Source organism: Nymphaea colorata, chromosome 2 (assembly GCF_008831285.2).
Source record: "Nymphaea colorata isolate Beijing-Zhang1983 chromosome 2, ASM883128v2, whole genome shotgun sequence".
In the NCBI taxonomy this organism is placed as follows: domain Eukaryota; kingdom Viridiplantae; phylum Streptophyta; class Magnoliopsida; order Nymphaeales; family Nymphaeaceae; genus Nymphaea; species Nymphaea colorata.
The window spans coordinates 7,449,802-7,461,322 of record NC_045139.1 but is presented as its reverse complement, the minus strand read 5'-3'; the positions used below and the strand labels follow the sequence as shown (position 1 = coordinate 7,461,322).

At 40.9% G+C, this 11,521-nt stretch overlaps 1 protein-coding gene across 2 annotated transcripts; it reads left to right on the top strand.

The window, feature by feature from the left end:
• The first annotated feature begins 6,287 nt into the window (after nt 1-6,287).
• On the top strand, nt 6,288-9,391 carry LOC116248411 (glyceraldehyde-3-phosphate dehydrogenase, cytosolic). Of its 2 annotated transcripts, XM_031621184.2 has the most exons (11): nt 6,288-6,423; nt 6,583-6,606; nt 6,712-6,812; nt 6,909-7,024; nt 7,152-7,251; nt 7,619-7,765; nt 7,858-8,016; nt 8,286-8,428; nt 8,520-8,603; nt 8,820-8,909; nt 9,043-9,391. In XM_031621184.2, the coding sequence occupies exons 1-11, from the start codon at nt 6,420-6,422 to the stop codon at nt 9,089-9,091; spliced, it is 1,017 nt and encodes a 338-aa protein (XP_031477044.1). In that variant the 5' UTR covers nt 6,288-6,419; the 3' UTR covers nt 9,092-9,391. The 2 variants fall into 2 exon arrangements, with proteins under 2 accessions (XP_031477044.1, XP_031477043.1); XM_031621183.2 differs by lacking the exon at nt 6,288-6,423 and having other exon boundaries at nt 6,555-6,606.
• The last annotated feature ends 2,130 nt before the right edge of the window (nt 9,392-11,521 follow it).

Below are 11,521 nucleotides of genomic sequence, written 5' to 3'. Positions count from 1 at the left end.
AAAGAACCATAATTAGCATCTACCCAATAAAGAAGGAAAAGGAGGAGCTGTGTACAGAACTAATATGTGGAAAAAGAAAATCAATAATAAATGGCTCAATGTGAAGCCCTCCTGGTTAGGCTAATTATGTAGAGAATCAAAGCAATAAGGTTTTTTCAATTTCATTTGATATGTTCTTTGCAAAACAATTTCTGTTTTAATGAATAGGTTCTAAGGTGGACAACAAGTGAAGAGAAAAATTAGCGGATAAAAATCACACAAGGCAGCAACTAGTACTTCTGCAAAACTTACCATTAATGCAGGAGTTGTCGTGGAGAGAAAGCCCTTTCTGATCATTGCCAAAACAAAAAACAGAGATAAGATTATAGGACCCAACCTAAGTCAGAGATCCTGCACATCGATGAAATGGTTGCTGAAATCAAATGGTTGCCTAAATCGTGCAAGTCACCCACCATCCAGAAAACTAGAAAACCATGACGTATCTGGCCATGATCGGTCAAAAAAAAAAAAAAAAAGAGGGGATACTCCACCCTCTGTGGGTCGGTCATGGCCAGGACACAGGGCACACACCTCCCGTCGGAGGACATCTATGCTGAAGCAATGGTATACCAGGGAGGGTCCAAAAAATGGAAACAAATAAGAAGAATAAATGGGCTGCTCTGGCAGTCACTTTGTGCGTTGGCCATGGCCGCTGCCGATGCACACCTCAGGTCTAGAGAGAGAGTGAGTGAGTGGCATACCTATTGTTGGAGAGGGAGAGAGTTGAATCAGGGCTGCAATGGTGACTACCTGCACTGCTAATGGGTGGACGAAGGAGAAGAATGCGACTTCGTGGGGAGGTGGGTTTCTTCGCACGAGCAAGAAAGCTTCGCAGGCGCGGGGGAAGAAAGCTTCGGACCACCCAGGGTCGGATTTTGTTCCCGGAATTTTCATTCCAGGATTGGCCCTCGATTCTGGAATCAAAATTTCATGTTTGATTAAGCAATTCTCATTTCTTTAAAAATTAGAATTTTGATTCCACAATTCCATGAATTCCTGCTAATCAAACGCCCTTCACACATACTAGAATCTACAGCGAATGGGAAAAAGTCCATGCAAAATTTATGTCAAATCTTCTTTCATTCATGTCTCTAAATTGATGCAATGTTGTTTTGTATCTACTTCTTAACATATATTCATTGTGAGCCCCACTAGAGAATCTTTTATTTTGCGATCTACGTAGCCTCTAATAAGCAAGTAGGTGTTCTAGATGATAACATGATAAGACATTATATATGTGTGTGTAGATATTCAGGGTAGCCATGATCAGGAATATTCCTCCTTATAATATGTTGCTCATAAGCTCTCACAAGATGCTGGTCCTGGAAGTTTCCTTGTCACGAAAAAAAGAAGATGATAAACTTGATTGGATCAGCTTTCTTTATGGATTCACGGTTCCTGTTTCATTCTTTTTCACCACCCACTTTTTATATATGTTCCTTCCTTTTTACGGTTTTAGACCTTTTCAGGGCATGATTGATCTGATCTTTTTCATGTATATATTTCGCATCCCTTGGGATTTAAAATCCAGCGATTTTTAAATTCATCGACGATCTTAAAAAGCTCTCGTACAGAAAAGTGGCGTAAGAAAATCCAGAGGAAGTAGGGCTGCAGACGAGACGAGCCGAGCTAGCTTGACTCAATAATATGACTAGTTTGAGTTCGACTTGTTTAACTTGTTTCTTTCTGTTAAATCGCTTGACTTTTGCGCTTACAAAGAAAGCCTTTTGATTTACCTTTGAGGCTATCTTTGTCATTTATGAGAGCCTCTAACTCTTCGCATATAACCTATTCATGTTACGAAGTGGTTTTTAAAAAAATCAGAGAAATGTCAGGCTGGTTTCTGAAATTAACCGAATGGTGATAGCTAAATGAAATATTTTTCCCCAATCACCTATGCTGCAGTGTTATGATGTCATGCCTGATGATAGTAGAACCGAGGCCGATTAACAATCATTTTATAAAAATGTAAAAAATGAAAGCAAGTGCAGTAGGCATTAGAATAGAAACTTGTTGGTTGATCATGATGATGCCATGCGCGATGGTTAAACAAATGCCATTCGTTTCTGACTCGAACGATAGCACGCACACCATGACGACATGATGATGTTATTGTGAGAGAATCTGCGAACATGAGAGGGCGTGAACAACTTTTATTTTGTTTTTTCTTTTTTCTCCGATCTATTACAGACTTTTTAGATCTTCTTCTACCTTTTAAATTCAGACGTTCTTATCTTATATTCATGTCATCTAGTGTTGCATGAGCCCTTATAAGGACCACCACCCATCAACATGTTGCTATTTATGATCGGTAGACTTATATATCTATATGTCTTTACGTCGCTTCTCAGTATGCTGCTGATATAAATATAATTATCAATCAAGTGTCACATATTTAACATTGTTTATTAAGTTTCATAAATGTTCGGACCATGCGAGTGAAAGCCGAATCCTTTTTCTTCCTGTTTGATCTATTCATAGCATACTTTTATCATTAATATTTTGGATTTTTTTTATTTTTTGAATTTTATTGATTTGATTTTCGTTTCAGTGGACTCACTTCGATTCGATTCGATTCAAAAACCACTTGTATCAAATAAATCACTTTTTTGAAGTCTGACCGGACTGGTAGAAGTAGAACACAACTACACACGATAAGGAAAAGAGATGTGGCGGAGAAGAAACCCAGGTGTTTGCTCCGTCCACCAGAGACAAACAAGGCCAGTTGGTGAGCTGCTCCACCTCATGTGCCCATTAATTGCCTTTGTGGACTGTGCCTCCGCCTTTTTCTCTTTTTGCTGCGATTGGCTGTCCGCTTCCAACGCCTACTTCTTTTTGGATCCTGCTTTGAGAAGGCATATCTCGGCTGGTCAGGCTGACCCAAATCCCGGCCAAAGCCAAAAATCCAGCCGTCCAGGACAAAATGTCCGGACTGGAAAACAGTGACGGGTTTGTTTCTCTAAAGAGGTATTTCTGAATAGAAATGTCAACAATATATCTTGTCAATATGTTTGATTGGGATTGGATATTTGATTGAATTGCATTGAAAAAATCCAAAAAAAAAAAAAAAGTATGTGAATAAGAATTTGGATCAGGTTCGGTTTAAGAAATGACTTTTGATTGGATTAGGAATCGGGCATACAAAATTCAGATTTATATCCACATTGTGAAATCACATTCAGATTTTGAATTTAGATTCAGATTTATATCCACATTAGTGTATAATCGAATGGATTTGTTTATTACCTATTTCAATGATGATGACAGATGAATTCGTCTGACTCTAATTATGCCAATAGATGGTTCATTTTGCAGTTGAGGAAAAGGACAAAGTTAGACCCCATGGTTTTGATCAAGCACTCCATTCACATCGTTTAGGAAGATTGCTTGCTTGATTTTATAGAATGAAGTTCTCAATTCGCTTACGGAAGTAAAATTTGGCCGCCGTCGCCGCTCTACTTCTAGCTCACGGTTTTCCGGCCATAGATCAGCAGTTAAAATTTAAAAGGAAAAACTGCAAATGGCGACCCCCAAGAATCGGGACCTTCTCGACGACACGGACGGGTTCAGGCCAAGTGGCGGCCCGTCTGCCGGTCATTCCGGCGACCTTGATGTAATTGAAGAACCTGCCTGCGGCTCTTCTTCTCTCTCCCGAAAGGATGACGACTCAGGGAGACGGAAAGACCACCACACTATTATGCTGACTGCTAAATCCATGAACAATTTTTTTTTTTTAGGGTAAAATGGAGAAAAAAACCATGAACCTTTTTTTTAAGACAGAAAGATGTAGATTGTGATCCTAAACCCATGGTTTTCAAATCCTAAGGATCTCAAATCCAAGACTATTAAAATCTCTCAAACTAACGTGGTTTCCATATGCAACAATTACACAAAAATCAAAACAGGTTATCAAGTTTGACACGTCCAAAAAGCTTTGCGTTTTTGCCCTCCGGTGATGAATTTGTGGATTATAGAAGTGGAATTTTTTTTTCTTGACTTGAACGGTGGAGAACATTAGATTCATAATCTAAATCACCGTTTGGTGCAAGATGAGATACTTCAACTGCGATTTTCAATCGGAGAAAAGAAAATCCCTCACAACATGTCCTCTTGTTGATGGCTACGTACGTATAGACTCTGCTCGCCTGTGATTGCACATGTCATGTGTGACTGCAGCAGAGGCGTGCTCTCTCAACAAGTCGTGAGAGCAAGTCCCCTATTGTAAATAAAAGGGGAAAAAAAAAATCAAGTCAACAGGTGGGTGCGAACCCAAGATCATTCAATTTGGGATATATTCATAGATCCAATGAATATTTTAGTGGGGCTCATTTCAGAATCACAATACCCTGCATTTAATATATATTTTTTTATTTGTATCTTTTGATATTTTTTTTTTATAAAGTACATCACAAGAGCGCACCTTTGTTAATTACAAAAACATTGCTATGGTTAGGTAGAGGTTCATTTATGTTGAATGACTCTTATTTATTTTATTTGCCTTGATCTTAAGTTTGGATCTTATTTCTGAAATAAAGTCGATCTGATCATGAATTGCGTCCACATCTCTTTACCGGATCCGAATGAACAAATTCATGTTCGATTGGGTTTGTGTGGTATATGGTTTATGCCGTATCGGTAGGGTCACAAAATCGGAGAACCCAGTTGGAGGGCTTGTCATTTTTTTATTGTATTGGAATAAGATATTTAGCTGTCTAATAAATCTATCACCAAGTGGATTCGTTTTCAGAAGAGTTTTGTGTTGTAATCAATGGAAAACTACGAACCAACTCTCAATCTTTCACATCTTACTTAATGTAAAGCCTAGCAGAAGCCTAGAAAGAAAAAATCGCCTAAAAGTTGCGTTAAAACAACATTTTAACGTGTTTTTCTTTCCAATGCAAATGCAAAGATAATCATTCTAGATGTATGACTAGTAACCATTTTAAATTTTGGTCATCCATGTTCAAATCTCATAAGGTAGCATAGTTGGTCGAGTAGCAGCAGCCGAGCTACTTGTTTGCTGGGGTGAGCCATTGCCTATGTTAGCCCATGAAAAATTTTATTACAATGATGGCTCTAAATTTATATAGAATGCTCACACCAAATTTGTGTCTGCTCTACGGATGAAAGTTCTTGGCTCCGCCACTGTCGAGTAGGTGACAGCAACTTATCTTACTTTAACAGACAATAGCAATTTCTTTCATGAAATAGCATAACTGGTCGAACAAGCAGCACTTAAACGCACAGTAGCAGTTCCTTTCATGAAATAGCATAACTGGTCGAACAAGCAGCAATGGTTTCTATGCGTTTTGATTCAATTCGAATGCTATGACTCAAAGTGTGGGAGATTGTTAGGTTTACATTCATAAAAAAAAAAAAAAACATGGGAGTGGAAGCTATAGCTGACTTTGCCCTAAAATGAGAATTTGGCAAAGGATTTGCCGTTTCAAAGCTTACCTGCCGTCCACTCTATCCCGTGGGCCGAGCCGGCAGCTGTCCCGCCGAGAGAAAAAGGGGGAGGAATTCGGTGGGCTCGAACACAGACGGACTGCGTTCTTGATGCGGCGACTGGACTCGGACCCACCAACTCTCTCTCCCAACCTTCGAATATTCCTTCAGCACTCGCAAAATATCTTCCCCGCTCCCATTTTAATTGACATAATCACCCCTATATATTTCCCTTAATCCCTTGGACGGCCCAGCCAGACTTCTACGGTATTGGCTTAGACGTAGACATGTTGTGAATGGATTTCAATTTGGACTCGACTTTAAGACCAAACGCAGACTCAACTTTGTATTAAACTTAAATCAAATATTAAATTCAAATCCATATTCGCTTTTCAAAGCTCATTCTGGAATCAAATCCAATAACAACTGAGTCAATTTTTGCTAAATCTGACTCACTAAATTAAAAATTAAAAATGGTAATTGGTCGTGTCTGATTCAGGAACTGGGATTGACCCGAATCGGAACCGATTTAGGGCACCGAATGGTGATTGGGAGACAGTGGCGCCCTAAATGGAAGCGCTGCTCACGTGCTTTGGGCCGGTAAGAGGGAGGCACGTCACAAGCGGGCCGAGCCCCACGCAGAGATTCGTTCTTCCTCTCTCTAGCTTTCTCTCTCTAAACCTTCTAGTGTCTTCCATTGAAAACCGCCTGTGGACTCGGGAGACCGCTGGCCACCACATCTCCCATGCGGAAAACCGTGGTTTTCTTCAGAACCCGCCGATGCCCTAAACCGCTTTCTGCTCCCTCCGTCTTGTTACCCACGCGACCCCTGCTTTAAATACCACTCTCCGCCCACTCTTCTGCCTTGCTTTCCCCTCTATCTATTCACTTTACTATCTCTCGCTCTCTCTCGCGCTCTCAGATCCGTCAGCATGGGTGAGTCCGTTTGTCCATTTGATGATTTTTTTCTGTTGTTTACCTGTCGATGGTCTTCCTCATTCTCCGATTTTCGGCCTTGTTCTCTTGAGCTTGAGATCTGATTCGGTTCTTTTGTTCTTTTGCTTTTTGTTGTGTTTCTGTTGATGGCTGCAACAGGCAAGATCAAGATCGGAATCAACGGTAACGAACTAACGATCCGCTCTGTGTTTTGTTCATCATTTTCGATTTATGTGGTTTTCTGCGGAGACTGATGGATCCGTGGGTGCATTGGTTTTGAAAACTCAGGGTTCGGAAGGATCGGCCGTCTCGTCGCCCGTGTGGCCCTTCAATGCGAGGATGTTGAGCTTGTCGCTGTCAACGATCCCTTCATCAACACCGATTACATGGTGCGTGCGGGCTTCTGGGAGATTTAAGAAGAAATTTTGTCTTTAGTTGGTTGATGTAGGTGGTTTTTGATCGATTTTGGTTGGCTCTGTGTGTAGATCTACATGTTCAAGTACGACAGTGTCCACGGACGGTGGAAGCACCACGACCTCAAGATCAAGGACGAGAAGACCCTTCTCTTTGGTGAGAAGCCAGTGACTGTCTTCGGTATCAGGTACATGCCTTTTTCCTGAGTCTGGTTATGTGCTTTCCTTCGACCTGATGGTTCTCCAGATTCTTCTTTTCCCTTGTTTGCTTGATGACTTTGACGAGCTTACTCCGTGTTGATGTGGTATGTGAAGGAACCCGGAGGAGATCCCATGGGGTGAGGCTGGTGCCGAGTATGTCATCGAGTCAACTGGAGTGTTCACTGACAAGGACAAGGCCGCTGCCCATTTGAAGGTGAGCCAAAAAATCTTCTCCATCATCTTTTGATTTTCTGGCGTGTTTATCCTTCTTGAGGGATTGTTTTTTCTTCCTCCCATACTCTTATTTTATCGGGTTGTGTTAGTTTGGAGTGAGTTAAAGTTGTAATTTTACGATCTTGTTGTTTCAATTTCATTTATCATACTTTACCATGTATTGGATGTTCCATGGATTTTGGTGATTTTGTTCGTCACTGGAAGAGGATTTTCTTTAATTTTGAGCAAGTTTTGTTTCTATTCCATTGATTGGAATTTGAGTTGCTTTTGCTATAAAAAGTATTTCATTTCTGTGTTTTTAGTCAGTTTCCAAGGAAATGGTTATATTTATGTTGGATGATGAACAGGGTGGTGCCAAGAAGGTTGTCATCTCTGCACCAAGCAAGGATGCTCCTATGTTCGTTATGGGTGTCAATGAGCATGAATACAAGCCTGAGCTTAACATCGTTTCTAACGCCAGTTGCACAACCAACTGCCTTGCACCTTTGGCCAAGGTATGGATCTACACATCTTTCTCCATCGCGGCCTCTTTTCTTTCTGTTCTCATTAGTTCATGACTTATGGAGCCCGTGTGTTGGATCTGCAGGTGATCCACGAGAGGTTTGGTATCGTGGAGGGACTCATGACCACTGTCCACGCCATGACAGCCACTCAGAAGACTGTGGATGGACCCTCTAACAAGGACTGGAGGGGCGGAAGGGCTGCTGGATTTAACATCATCCCAAGCAGCACTGGAGCTGCCAAGGTATGACTAGACTGGGGGCTGGCTAAACTAAATAAATAAGAAACCTCCTTTCGGATTAAATTTCACCGCAAACGTGTGAAAAACAGTCTCGCCCTTACATGGGAGAAACCTTTTAACTCAAGTTTCAGCTGCCTGAAGCATTTTCTTGTTCACTTGTAATGCAACGAATAATCTGATTGTTGTGATTATTTTTGAGTTTTTTGATATTCTTTTCCATGTGCAAACGTGTTACATGATGAATATTATCTCTGATCTACGCTGGACTTCAGGCTGTGGGCAAGGTGCTCCCTGCTCTCAACGGAAAGCTGACCGGCATGGCCTTCCGAGTACCCACCGTAGATGTCTCCGTCGTGGATCTCACCGTCAGACTTGCAAAGGGTGCTTCGTACGGGGAGATCAAGGCAGCTATTAAGTATGCAACCATTACTTAAGTGAACAAATAATAGTTTTTGACTGGCCCTTTGATTTTGAGATTTTAATGGGTCCCTGATTTTGCGATGCAGGGAAGAGGCAGAGGGGAAGTTGAAGGGCATCCTCGGTTACACAGAGGACGACGTGGTTTCCTCGGACTTTGTTGGCGACAGCAGGTGCGCCTTGTGCATCGTTTTGTTTATTCCTTATCATGAAGGAAAAAGATTCGCATGATTTATAGGTGGCGAGTTCACGAGTAGAAAGCCGTGCCACTCTATTTTTATTGAAGGAGATTGATTGTCTCCCCAGAGAGCGAGAGAGAGATTTTCCTAGAAGGACGTTGGCCAATAAATTGTCCTTAGCCACTGACTGTTTGTCCAATGTTCACACAGGTCGAGTATCTTCGATGCCAAGGCTGGCATTGCTTTGAGCCCGGAATTCGTGAAGCTGGTCTCCTGGTACGACAACGAGTGGGGCTACAGGTATTATGATCATACCATAATTCCAGTATTTGGTGGCTACCTTATATTTTAAATAAGTTGGACATGTATCTAGTCCTTCCCTATCATTCTATCACTTCCTCATTTTGTATATTTTTGCTCCTCTTCCTTGCAGCACTCGCGTCATCGACTTGATCCGTCACATCCACAAAGTCTCCCTGTAAGCGAAAGAAAACAAAATACCAGAGGAACAGAGAGTGGCGCTTCCTCTCTGAAATGTCATTCGAGTGTTTAATGTTTGCCTAATTTTTGTCTCTTTTTTTGTTTTGGGATTTTCGCCTATTATGTGCCTCCTCCGCTTGCTTGCCGGTGGTGGTGAGGCTGCGTCGAGTCTCAGAGTGGTGTTCCACACATAAAATGCTATGTAGGAGAGGCAAACATGCTTTAGTTTTTTGCTTCTTGTGCTCGGATGTTTTGCTTATTTCCCATAAATAAATTATCTCGAGGAAACTTTTTAACCTTAAGATATCCTTCTTCAATGATATCTTTATTTTCTTTCCCTGTTTCGTTTGTGTTTGCATATGGATAGACTATGAGGACACAGAGTTCGTTGCACCTCAATGTGCAAAGTTTCCTGCCGTTGGGTTTGATTCCCCTTTTATATTTTTGGTGGGAGATCAAAGAAGGGTGAGGAAGGGTAGGAACGGGGTTTGCTGCTGTGCTTCTTGTTCATTATATTTGTGGTCCCGTGTAGTATCGGTTGCACTTGGTATCATCTCAATCGTGATGCGTTCTAGAAAATTTGGATTTTGATTTACCCTTTCTTTTGTGGTAGACCATTGCTTATGTGGTTTGATGTAGACTCTCGCCTACCCGACTCGTTTGATGTTCTTCTCTGATTCTTTCTGTGTATGGTATTAGTAAGAGTCTTGGGTGGGGAAGTCGGGAATGACCAGGTTCCTTTGAAGCTCATGGATGTACTACAATATGGCTAGGCCTTTTTTTTTTTGTTCCCTGCAAACGAAAACAAGGTAGAACAAATAGAGTAGCTGGTTGGGGCCATGCCTACAAAGGCCATGGTTGGTCGTCCAGCCACCTTTTATTCTCACTGTTTCGACCGACTTTCCTCACCTGATTTTAAGGTGAAACAACTTTCGCCCACGCTGAACAGCAGGAAACAATCAATAAAAATGTCTGGAAGGGTGTGGTTTCTCCCTGCTGGCAAACGGTTGTTCCGACAATGGAGTCTATGCCAACAAATTCTGCTGCGGGAAGAGACATTGTATTTATTGAGCGTTTATATGTCATGGTCAGATGACTTGCTTCTTCGCCATTAGGGCAGCATATCGAATACGGATTTACTAATTCCCTGCAGATGAGGAAAGCTTTATTGATTTGGTAATTCATGATACTTTGGCTATCTCACATGATTCGACGCAGGCTTTCTCCTACATTTTTTTTTAGGTGAAACTTCTTCAAATAACCGCCAATATTTACTGGGAGAATTTTTATCAAATCAAACACTGGACGTAGCTATGGGGCTGTACCCAACTGATGATGTGTTTCTCTTGATATAACTTGTGAAAAATTAAAAAAAATTATACAAGAGGACTAAAGTTTGTGAACCATATGTGTAAGAGTGGACTCTCTTGTTTCCAGTTTTGGTATATGGTCAAGGTGACTCTTCCACCTAATTAAAAGGGTTTTCCTTTGTTTATACTAAAACTCCAATTGAGGAGTGATACATAGTTCTCAGTTCGAGAAGAGAATCGTACTTTTGTTTTCTTTGTCCCTTCCCAAACTCCAAGTTGGAGAATATGCCAAGTGAGATTCGGATGCGACGACTCCTTTGGTTCGGTGAAACTTTAATTTCCATGTTCCATGCAGGGAGAGACGATTTCATATTCCAACATGCGTCGGTCCTGTCACTGCAGCGCACATGAAAGTTACGGCTGAAGAATTTTGCTTAATACCAAGAAAAAGAAGAGATAGAGAGAGTGAGTTTAGGAAATGAGTCCTTAGGAGCTGGCGAGTTATTTATTTATTTTAAATTGATTGCTGACTTTGGCCGAATTCATCGTTGCATTATTTACGTTTTCCAACATCAAGTATTACAAATTGACTCTTGAAGTTAAATTTGTTAACCAAGATCGGGAAAATAATTCAAGCATGCCAAAAAAACAATGATAAGGCCGATGTCTTGAAGAAATATATGCAGGTTTCATTGGCTACTTACTTGACAGTGGTAAGCTGCTAAGACAGCTATGAGAAAAGGAAGATTCACAATGAGGCATCTATAGATGTGCCAGTTGCCTACAAGGCAGGACCGAATTTTTATAAAGAAAACATTTCTTGTTAAAAAATAAGAATTATTTGCTCCCGTAGATAACCATAGTCGCTCTTCACACAAGGATTCAAAGTTTTACTGATAGTGAATACATATTTAAACATGAAAAAGCTTCGGTTGCATTTGGATGATAAAAATGGTCTGTGTGTTTGAGTGACAAGACCAAACTGGGCCTTTTAGAAGGAGGAGGGAGAGTATCCACACTCCTTTCATCAAATTAGAATAAAGAAAAGTTATATCCAATCCAAATCTGAAATCTGATTTTACAATTTGAATCTGATTTTTGTATTTATATCCGAATCCTAAC